Source organism: Mauremys reevesii, linkage group 4 (genome assembly GCF_016161935.1).
Source record: "Mauremys reevesii isolate NIE-2019 linkage group 4, ASM1616193v1, whole genome shotgun sequence".
In the NCBI taxonomy this organism is placed as follows: domain Eukaryota; kingdom Metazoa; phylum Chordata; order Testudines; family Geoemydidae; genus Mauremys; species Mauremys reevesii.
The window spans coordinates 89080159-89092407 of NC_052626.1; the positions used below are offsets into that span (position 1 = coordinate 89080159).

At 39.7% G+C, this 12249-nt stretch overlaps 1 protein-coding gene across 1 annotated transcript in view; it reads right to left on the bottom strand.

Annotated features, from left to right (window-relative positions):
* Window positions 1–12249, bottom strand: part of KIF18A (kinesin family member 18A) — a 131245-nt gene that overhangs the window by 73830 nt on the left and 45166 nt on the right. Inside the window, 3 exon segments of the mRNA XM_039537087.1 lie at window positions 7477–7586; window positions 7861–7935; window positions 8516–8692. Of these exon segments, the coding sequence (XP_039393021.1) occupies window positions 7477–7586; window positions 7861–7935; window positions 8516–8692 (362 nt within the window).

Below are 12249 nucleotides of genomic sequence, written 5' to 3' on the forward strand. Positions count from 1 at the left end.
TGGTGCGGCTGGCTGGATTTTTTTCTTTTCCAATAAAATGTGTTACATCAGCAGCAGTTCCTTTTCATAACCTAAGAATGTTTGAATAACGCTCATGTCTTATTCTAGTATTTTATAACCGGACCAAATAGAATTAAAGTAAGAACTCCTCTCCACACTGGCAGATATTCAACTACTTTGTCCAACATTTTCCAGAGATTATTATTATTTCTGGATAGTAAGGTATATTTAAAATATATAATTTTTTAATTTAGAGACAAACAAAAGTTTAATAAACATAGAATAAGTCTCAAAGAAATGAAGGATTTCATTGCAGACGATCAGAGCAGAGGGGCACACACCACAGAGATGGAACCATTTAAGATCAATTGTCCCATCAAGTATTTTCTAGTCCATTTATTAATTGGTAGAATGACTAGCACAATAGTGCCCTGATCTTTATTAGGGGTATTTACGCTCTACTGTAATAAAGGGGGAAAAATCACAATAAGTTATAATGATTATAAATGACTTGGGGCCTAAGCCTATAAGACAGTAACATTTTCAAAAAAAAGTCTATGTCACTTAAGAGCCAGTCTCTTTTGAAAATTTTAATCTTATTGCTGAGTTCAGTGCTCACTGCCAGGAGTATTTAACTGGAACTAGTCACAGTAGTAAGCAGCTTGTTCAGGAGCTTTTGCAGGATTATGTCCCAAAGGTTTAAAAAAAAACACCCCAAAACATAACAGATTTGAGGAATAATCAACATATATTTTAGGAGTATTTATTAAAAAAGGATACCTTATTATTAAGCTAACAAAATTAAAGTTAACATCTAGAAATATCTGGAATAACTGAGTGACCACAAAACCACCATTCTCAGGCTCTACAACATCTTCAGAATTTAACAAAATAATTCTTCAACACATATTTGTCAGTCTGTATAATTTTAGATATGGAAAAAATATACTTTTACAGAGGCATAGCAAGAAAAAAAAGCATCTTCTGTCTCAAGTTGTCAGACAGAAACATACAAACTGCATCCAGTATAAAAATATTTTATTATATTTCCCCCCTCCCCATTCTCAGAAATGTTTGACAAGTACAATTAGAGTAGGTACATAAACAGGGATGGACATACTCATGTTTTTACTGGTTTAGATCCGGACATTTGACAGGAACTATACATTTGTAAAGATGAAACAAATTTCTCTTCCTTCAAAGATAAAGTCTCACACTTACTCAGGAGCCTCAACATTAGGTTCTTCAGCTAAACCTAACACGCTGATTACATATTCACTGGAAATTCTCCAAGATTCTAGACTATTGCTAAAAAAACAAGCTTGTTTGCAAGCCTAAAACAGATTTGATACTTTGCAATTACATTTTGAGTACATAAGACAGACCATGCTGGGTCAGACCAAAGGGTACTGAGCTAGATGGACCAGTCTCTGACAGTGGCTGGATGTTTCAGAGGGGATGAACAGAATAGGGTAATTTCAAGTGATCCATCGTGTCATCCAGTCCCAGCATCTGCAAGTTGGAGGTACTTCCTCTTGTTTGTTTTAAACCTGCTGTCTATTAATTTCATTGGGTAAACCATGGTTCTTATGTTATGTGAAGAGGCACAAAGCAAATAGAATCTTACTTTGTACTTGTGACTTGTCCTCATTTAATCTTGAGAGATGTAATATTATGCAAGTACTGTAATTTAGAGACATAAGTATCCAATTCTGCCTCTAGAGTTTTCCAGCTGAAAGAACAGCAAGGGCCAATTGGAGTAATGCCAGCTGGAAAATTCTCAGAAACCTGATTGTGATGGGATTCTAAAGGGATGCATCCAAGAAAAACGGCAGATATTTCTGACCATAGTCTGTTCCTCCCTTACAGAAGAGGCTGACCTACGAAAATAGTCCAGACCTTGGGATAAATGAACATCAAAAAATTAAGTTGTTTGTTTTCTCTCCCGGGCATACCATATCAAAAGAAGAAATAATAGAACAAGAGTGGCCAAATGTACTGATCCTCCGAGCCGCACACAACTACCCTCAGACATTCAAGAGCCGGGGCACACCTGCTGGGGCTCCAGCCCCACTCCTGCTGGAGCCCTGAGATCCAGCAGGTGTGCCCAAGACACTCTTCCCTACTGGACATAAGCCCTTACCCCACCACCTCACTGCAAGGCAGCGGTCCGGAGCTCTTTCCCCCCCCCCCAGTCTGGTAGGTGGAGAATGGGGAGTGGCGTGGGGGGCTCTGTGAGCCACACTTTAATGGTAAAAGAGCCGCAGTTTGGCTACCACTGTAATAGAACATGACTAAGAGAAACAAACACCTTCCCTAAAGACAAAATAATTCAATGAAAACTGTGAAAGTTACAGAAACTAAGAAAGCTACAAATATAAACAAAGTCCAAGAGCTTGCCTATGAAACCTGGGCCTATACAGTACCCATTATGCAAAAAGAACACTGTCAGAGAAGTATTTGGCAGTAGCAACAACTAAGAAAGTGTATGCAGACTTTATACAGTCTGACTGCGGGCAAAAGTAACTTTAATAAGTGGCTGCACTGAAAGCTAACAAATTAACTGACTGCGGAATACTCGTCCTTTCCTCAGAATGCCTGTCAGCAGCAGTGCAGGCTGGATGGCACCAGAGGCTGGATGGCAAGCAGGAACAGAAGCAGCAGAAGCTAAGGCTATTATTTTAGTCACCTAACACAAATAATCAAAAAAAGAAGTTTGATTTGTTAGCACGTCCCCAGATTCTAAAATAAACAGCCGTACAAAATTATTAGTACAAGAAAAAAAGGAGACCCCTTCATGTAAAATACTAGTTTGTCCAGAAATTTACACCCCATTCCAGTCTTTTAAATAACTAGATTGTGGCCAGTTTCTTTGTACTTTTGATAACGTATACCCCAAATTAAGAAACACAGTAAAAGAACTCAAAAAGAACCACCATGGCTTAACAACCATGTAAAAGAAGCAGTGAGAAATAAAAAGGCATCTTTTTAAAAGTGGAAGTCAAATCCTAGTGAGGTAAATAGAAAGGAGCATAAACACTGCCAAATTAAGTATAAAAATGTAATAAGAAAAGCCAAAGAGGAGTTTGAAGAACAGCTAGTCAAAAAACTCAAAAGGTAACAACAAAATGTTTTTTAAGTACATCAGAAGCAGGAAGCCTGCTAAACAACCAGTGGGGCCCCTGGATGATCAAGATACAAAAGGAGCGCTTGAAGTAATTGAGGAAAAACTAAATGGATTCTTTGCTTTAGTCTTCATGGCTGAGGATGTTAGGGAGATTCCCAAACCTGAGACAGCTTTTGTAGGTGACAAATCTGAGGAATTGTCACAGATTGAGGCGTCACTAGAGGTGGTTTGGGAATTAATTGATAAACTTAACATTAACAAGTCACCGGGACCAGATGGCATTCACCCAAGAGTTCTGAAAGAACTCAAATGTGAAGATGAGGAACTATTAACTATGGTTTGTATCCTGTCCTTTAAATCGGCTTCTGTACCCAATGACTGGAAGATAGCTAATGTAACGCCAATATAAAAAACGGGCTCTAGAGGTGATCCCGGAAATTACAGACCAGAAAGTCTAACGTTTGTACCAGGCAAATTAGTTGATACAATCGTAAAGAATAAAATTGTCAGACACATAGAAGAACATAACTCGTTGGGCAAAAGTCAACATGGTTTCTGTAAAGGGAAATCGTGTCTTACTAATCTTTTAGAGTTCTTTGAAGGGGTCAAACACACACATGGACAAGGGGGATCCGGTGGACATAGTATACTTAGATTTCCAGAAAGCCTTTGACAAGGTCCCTCACCAAAGGCTCTTACGTAAATTAAGTTGTCATGGGATAAAAGGGAAGGTCCTTTCATGGATTGAGAACTGGTTAAAAGACAGGAAACAAAGGGTGGGAATAAATGGTAAATTCTCAGAATGGAGAGAGGTAACTAGTGGTGTTCCCCAAGGGTCAGTCCTAGGACCAATCCTATTCAACTTATTCATAAATGATCCGGAGAAAGGGATAAAACAGTGTGGTGGCAAAGTTTGCAAATGATACTAAACTGCTCAAGATAGTTAAGACCAAAGCAGACTGTGAAGAACTTCAAAAAGATCTCACAAAGCTAAGTGATTGGGCAACAAAATGGCAAATGAAATTTAATGTGGATAAATGTAAAGTAACGCACATTGGAAAAAATAACTCCAACTATACATATAATATGATGGGGGCTAATTTAGCTACAACGAATCAGGAAAAAGATCTTGGAGTTATTGTGGATAGTTCTCTGAAGACGTCCACGCAGTGAGCAGTGGCAGTCAAAAAAGCAAACAGGATGTTAGGAATCATTAAAAAGGGGATAGAGAATAAGACGGAGAATGTATTATTGCCCTTATATAAATCGATGGTACGCTCACATCTTGAATACTGCGTACAGATGTGGTCTCCTCATCTCAAAAAAGATATACTGGCACTAGAAGAGGTTCAGAGAAGGGCAACTAAAATGATTAGGGGGTTGGAACGGGTCTCATACAAGGAGAGATTAAAGAGGCTAGGACTTTTCAGCTTGGAAAAGAGGAGACTAAAGGGGGATATGATAGCAGTATACAAAATCATGAGTGACGTGGAGAAAGTAAATAAGGAAAAGTTAGACTTATTCCCATAATACAAGAACTAGGGGCCACCAAATGAAATTGGCAGCAGGTTTAAAACAAATAAAAGGAAGTTCTTCACACAGCGCATGGTCAACTTGTGGAACTCCTTGCCTGAGGAGGTTGTAAAGGCTAGGACTATAACAGTGTTTAAAAGAGAACTGGATAAATTCATGGAGGTTAAGTCCATTAATGGCTATTAGCCAGGATGGGTAAGGGATGGTGTCCCTAGTCTCGGTTTGTCAGAGGGTGGAGATGGATGACAGGAGAGAGATCACTTGATCATTACCTGTTAGGTTCACTCCCTCTGGGGCACCTGGCATTGGCCACTGTCGGTAGAGAGGAAACTGGGCTAGATGGACCTTTGGTCTGACCCAGTACAGTCGTTCTTATGTTCTTATAAAATCTCAATAAATTCTATGTTACTGTTTAAGAAATTTAACATTTCATAGATCTGTTAGGTCATCTAGACCAGCTCCCTACTAGGGCAGGATTGTTCTCTGTAGTACATTTTGTGAGACTTTTGCCTAGCCTAGTTGTTAAAGTCCTATGGAATGGGCTTCAATTACTTCCTCTGGGAGACTATTCAACACCCTAATAGATCTGTCAGGAAACTTTTCCTGCCACTGTGCCTAAGTTTTCTGTTTCCCAATTTCATTCTATTGCTCCTAGCTCAATGCAAAACTGTACCATCCCAAATAATTCCACTCTGTTCTTGGTGTTTACATATGTCTGCTGTTCCCACACACCATGTATTGTTAAGTTAACTAAAAAAACATATATTGACAGTTTGGCTATGTTTTTCCTTTTGAGTCCATTTCTCTAGCTTGTGGATTGCTTGCGTTACTCCTCTCTGAATTCTCAACAGTTTCAATATTTTTCCTGACAAAATGGTACCCAAAACTGAGTAATCCTCTCCCATCTCTACAAATCCTCTGTATGGTGCTCAGAATTACATTAGCAAAAATGACCAGTGCATCACCTTGCAAACACCATCTAATTTGTTATCCACTATGAGATTTAGGTATGCTTCAGCATTACTGCAGGATAGTTTTCCAACTATTGACCATTGTTTTCAGACCCTTTTCCTCCCATTTTATAGGGACCTTTGTGAAATCTTAAAGTGGATAGGCAAAATTGACACATGGCTTAGAATCACTTTACAGCAGGAATAAAATCAATATATATCTGACTCAACCAAAGATAGGAAAGCAAACCTTATAGTATCAGCATTACATTATAGGATTAGCGAAACTGCATTTTGCGAAGTTTTAGTTTCACCATACACACCATAATCAAGTACCAATTAAAACATTTAGATTCAAGGGGTCTATTTTTATGCATTCCAAATATATTTGTGAGATATTTAGGGAAGAATTGCATTACACTATATGAATCCTTAGCTAGGAAAAAAAAATTAGTGTGTGGATAAATCCCTGCCTTTAACAGTACAACAGTATCTAGGCCAAGATGTATCAGTAGTTAGAAAGATAAATTAACTGACAGTTTATTGAACTTCAGTACCTCCAACATACATAAAATCACAGATGACACAAACTGAACAAATTGTAAAGAGTGCATACAAGATAAACATTTTAAAACAAAGGCTCAATGGCGAAGTTCAGATTTCTGTAAGGCTCAGTGCTCACGTGTAAACAAACAGTGCTGACCAGAGTAAATAGCCACACTTCTGTCAAACTGGTAAATATTTAATAGGAAAATATGTACAGATCTCAGAACTTCACCATTTCCCTCCCCACAAATGCTGATGTACATGAATTAAGTGGGTACCTTGACTTCCATAGAACTTGTAGTGTTTTACCCAATAATTTAGCTAGATAGTTAAAGCATCAAATGATTAATTCTTCTGTTTTTCTTTTAAAAAGAGATAATTGGTAGTCAAGATTTTTTCAGAAAACTTTTTATTTTCAAATTATCTGAATACATTTCATGTTCTATTAGAAACAAAGAGGATGAGAGACTGGGTAAAATCAATTTGTGCTTTTCTATTTGTCCACTAATTAGTAAGCAGACCAATGTCCTTTTCAGGATTCCAGAGTGTTTTGGTTTATTTTATTTTTTTTTGGTTATTTTTTAGTCACACAATTTAAGGAGGATTTTCAGTTAATATGTCACACTTTTTCATCTTTCACACGCTTTACAAGTATTTCTTAATTTATACAACATGGCTCAATTAAGTATCATCATTTTACAGGTTTATTAAAAAATTCAACTATCTACTTTTTTTTTTTGCACTGTATAGTGTGCATGATTTCTGAACCTTTAAATAGAAAGCTCAATATAGTGAAATTTATACCCTGTTGCTACTTGTTTTTGCTGAAGCACTAACTCCAATCCAGCACTTAAACTTTTTTTTTTTAAAAACAGGAAAAACTAGATTATTCCTTTACAGTACTGTTTTTGCCATCAGATTATAATAAATGGAAGATATGGCCTTTTAATATATAGCTTTAGAAAGCTCATATGCCTATATTGAAACTTAATAGCTGAAAGTTTATCACTGAATAGGAAGTTAAAAAAAAATGTTCATTAAGGTCACCAACTGATATTTTTCCTGCCATTATGTTAAAGTTCTGTAGCAGAGTCAAGAGAGACCAATTACAAAGATTCTGTCATGAGATTTGTTTCAATCCCTCCATCAAGATGTACTGTAAAATGATATTGAGTATAATGTCACATCTACTTTAGAGAGATCAACATGAATCAAGCCAAAACAAAGATTTTTTTTTTTTTTTAAACAAAAAAGTATAGAACTGACTTTACAAGTTTATGGTAAAATTCTGCAAACATAAATTTGTCAAAATGATGTTACCTTTGTATTTCCACTTGCTGCTGGTTTGAAAGAACACTTGTACCATGGTTTTCAGGAATGGCTGCTTTTTCTTCTTCATATGCTCTCAGTTTCTCTTTCAGCATTATGATCTGAAAAATGAGGAAAATATGTTTTGATTGAAATGCAAAGCTTGCCTTGTGTAACTTATTTTTCACCATCTTTCTGTGCTTCTCTTGTAGAAGGCATTTTTAAATTAACAGTTAGGGATATCCCCCTGAATAGAACATGGAAACATTTGCTCCTTAGGAAAACTACAGAGAAATGGTAAGACAAATCTTATCAAATACTTTAATTCATTGTACACTTTCTGCTTATACCACAGTGACGTTAGTATAGTAATTATAGTGATTAAGACTGACATACCTCTTTCTTTTGTTCATTGCAAATCTTAACATATTGACTTATATGACTGTCCAAACTAACAACATTGCTTTTCAACTGTTAAGGAAAAGAGAAAGTGAAATTTTAACAACATTCTTTATGATACATCATACACAGTAACTGCACTAGACACAAATATCAGTAATTAAATTTGTACTGTATTACAAGACGAGACAAAAATATGTTGTTAGATCAGATTGGAAGCCAGAAGACTGTGGTTCTATTCCTAATTCTGCCAATGGTTACAGGCACGGTCTGAATGTCCAAGGGCACACGTTTCACAAATATAGAAAATTGGGGATGATCTCTAACTACCTTTGTAAAGTACCTTGAGATCTGTGGTTTCCCCGGGGCAAATAAAGTTTGCATTCTTGAAGAATAGCATTGGCATTTACCTTAAACGCATGATATTTGATTTCTAATGTAACTCATCTTAAAATATTGAAGAAGTAGAAAATATAAATAAGAAAATAAAGGATATTAGACCAGATGATGCAACAGAATTTTGATGCAAAAGCCAAGTTAATTGCAAGTTACACATAAGTTAGACACATAACCGCTTTGTTCTTTTAATCCTATGCTATTTTAATTTGGTAGACTCTAATACTTCCAAAATAAGTTGTATACATTTACTTACAGAAGATTTAATATCTTTTGCTCGGTTTGCATACTTCAGAGTGTTGTAAGTGTCATCATAGAACATAGAAGAAGGACTAACAGCAGCTATCATTATAGTCCGACAATTCCCCCCAAGAGAATCTTTCAGTAAACGAGTAAGCTTGCTGTTACGATAAGGAATGTGTTGTTTCTTGCTCTGGAATAAAAAGTCACAAGTGTTTTTATGGATTGTGGAAGTTAGTATATTTGACCTACCTTAAAAGTCTGTTTTAAGATTTAATAATCCCATGAAGACAACAGTACATTTATTAGTGGCAAGCGGTAAAGCCTTGTAATCTTTCACTTCCATTAGTAATCTTCCTCCAAATCAGTCCACTTTAAATCTTTCCCCACAAAAATCAAGGATTAGTACATTTATTGCTTGAATTTTTGAAAGTTAGCCATTTGCTTTCTATACCCTAGATAGCTGAGAATGGTGATTTTCGAGATGCAGACAGCCTGGTACAGGAACAGAAAATGGACTATGGGGGAATCTTTATCATCTATATTAAAAAACAAACAAAAAAAAGGTTACCTACCTCTCGGAACAGTTTTTCTTTGAGATGCGTGGCTCATGTCCATTCCAAGTAGGTGTGCATGAGCTGCATGTACAGTTATCGGTTTTTCCCCTAGCGGTACCCGTCAGGTTGGCTGTGCAGTCCCCTGGAGTCGTGCCTTCATGGCGGTGTATATAGGTCCCTGCCAACCCGCTGCCTTTCAGTTCCTTCTTGCCGGATACTCCGACAGAGGGGAGGTACACAGGTCTTGGAATAGACATGAGCTACACATCTCGAAGAACAACAGTTACGACAGGTAGGTAACCATTTTTTTCTTCTTCGAGTGATTGCTCATGTAGATTCCAAGCAGGTGACTCCCAAGCCTCACTAGGAGGCGGGGTCGGAGTTTATGGAATATCTGATTGTAGCACTGCTCTGCTGAAAGCTGCATCATCTCTGGTCTGCTGTGTGATTGCGCAGTGCGATGTAAAGGTGTGGACTGACAACCACATTGCTTCCCTACAGAGCTTTTGGATAGGAATTTGTGCCAGGAACGCAGCTGAGGATGCCTGTGCCCTTGTGGAGTGTGCTATCAATGCAGGGGCAGGTATCTTTGCCAAGTCATAGCACACCTGGATACAGGATGTGATCCAAGAAGAGATCCTTTGGGACGAGAATGGAAGCCCCTTCATGCGCTCCGCAATCGCAATGAAGAGTTGTGCTGATTTTCAAAATGGCTTTGCTCTTTCAATGTAGAAGGCTAATGCTCGTCTGACATCCAGGGAGTGGAGCATTCGTTCCCTGTGGCTAGTGTGTGGCTTAGGAAAGAACACAGGAAGAAAAATATCCTGGTTCACATGGAATTGTGAAACTACCTTCGGGAGGAAGGACGAGAGTGGTCGCAAATGCACCTTATCCTTATAGAAGGCCCTGTATGGTGGCTAGTCTTAAACTCAGACACCCTCCTGGCTGAAGTTATAGCTACCAAGAATGCTACTTTCCAGGAAAAGTACAGGAGAGAGCATGTTGCTAAAAGCTCGAAAGGAGGTCCCATCCATCTAGAGAGTACAAGGTTGAGATCCCATAGGGGAATTGGCTGTTTTACTTGAGGGTAGAGACTATCTAATCCCTTGAGGAAGCAGCCCACCATGAAGTTTGCGAAAACTGAGCGACCAGTCAAACCGGGGTGGAAAGTTGAGATAGCTGCTAGGTGCACTTTTATTGATGATACCAACAGACCTTGCTGTTTTAGATACAGCAAATAGTCCAGGATAAAAGGAATTGATGACTGTAAAGGGGGAGTGTGTTTTTGTAATGCCCAAATGGAGACTCTTTTCCACTTGGCCAGATAGGTGGCCCAAGTAGATGGCTTCCTGTTGCTAAGGTGGACTTCTCTAACAGAGTCTGAGCATATGATCTCTGAGGGGTTCAACCATGGAGTTTCTATGCCTTGAGATGGAGACACTTCAGATTAGGATGCTGGAGACAGCCGTGGTCCTGGGTGATCAAGTCTTGGACAAGGGGCAAGGTTATAGGTGTGTTCACTGACAGGTCTAGAAGCATGGTGAAGCACTGCTGGTGGGGCCACACTGGTGCTATTAAGATAATTGATGCTCCCTCCGTTCTGACCTTCAGCAGGATATTGTGTACAAGCAGGAAGGGCGGAAAAGCGTAGAGTAGATGGTCCCTCCAAGGGATGAGAAAAGCATCCGAGAGACAGCCCAGGCTGTGATTCAGGAAGGAGCAAAATTGGTGATACTTCCTGTTGTACTTCGTTGCAAACAAACTATCTGGGGAAGCCCCCACCGTTGGAAGATGTTGATCACAACATCCGGGTGGAGGGACCACTCGTGACTGTGAAATTACCTGCTCAGATGATCGGCCATTTCGTTCTGGGAATCTGGAAGGTAGGATGCCTCCAGGTGTATCAAATGGGCAATGCAGAAGTCCCACAGCTTAAGGGCTTTCCGGCACAGGGGACGAGAGAGCACTACCCTGTTTGTTTATATAGAATATTGCTGTTGTGTTGTCAGTCAATGCTGATACATATCTGCCCTCTAGATGGGCCTGAAATGTCTGGCAAGCAAGGCGGACTGCCCTCTGCTCCTTGATGTTGATGTGCAGCAAAAGTTCTGCCTGGGACCAGAGGTCCTGAGTCCTGCAACTTCCTAAGTGTACCCCCCAACCCATTGTCAATGTGGCTGTTACTAGATACAACAAGGATTAGGGCCCAGAGAAGGGCATTCCCCCACACACCACTTGTGGGTTGAGCCACAACTTGAGGGATTTGATAACCGGGGGAGTGAGTGTAATCAACTTGTCTAGGTGGTCTCTATTTGATCTGTACACCGAGGCTAGCCAAGCCTCAAGAGGACGGAGACGCAACCTGGTGTGCTGTACTACATACGTATAAATACCAGAGGGGTAGCTGTGTTAGTCTGGATCTGTAAAAGCGGCAAAGAGTTCTGTGGCATCTTATAGACTAACAAACGTTATGGAGCATGAGCTTTCATGGGTGAATACCCACTTCGTCGGATGCATGTAGTGGAAATTTCCAGAGGCAGGTAAAAATATGCAAGCAAGAATCTGGCTAGAGATAACGAGGTTAGTTCAATCAGGGAGGATGAGGCCCTCTTCTAGCAGCTGAGGTGTGAACACCAAGGGAGGAGAAACTGCTTTTGTAGTTGGCTAGCCATTCACAGTCTTTGTTTAATCCTGAGCTGATGGTATCAAATTTGCAGAGCAGTTCAAACTTCAGTTCATCTGCAAATTTGATACCATCAAATTTGATAGTTTTAATGAGAGGCAAAGCCACCCTCGAGGGATCCTTCGGCACCAGAATATCAACCACGGGGTCAGTCTCCTCTGCCACCTCTTCTGCCTGCATGCTCAAATTTTGAGCCACCCTTCTGATCAAGTCCTGGTGGGCTCTGTTGTCCATGGCTGGTAGCGTGGTGGATGTGCCTGCCATGACTTCATCAGGGGAAGATGCCCCTTGGGGCACTGGATCTTTCTGCCTCTCTGGTTTATGGGGATCCCCTTGCACAGAAGCGCCCTGCGCGATGGCAGTAGTGGTGCTGGCCTCCATGCCTGTCTCAGTACTGGCCCCGGCTCCTTCTGCTATTTTGGTGCTGACCTGCATGCCCAACTCGCATCCATGTGGAGGTTCACGGGCAACAAATACTGATGAAGATGGAAGGGGCCATGACTCCGAAAC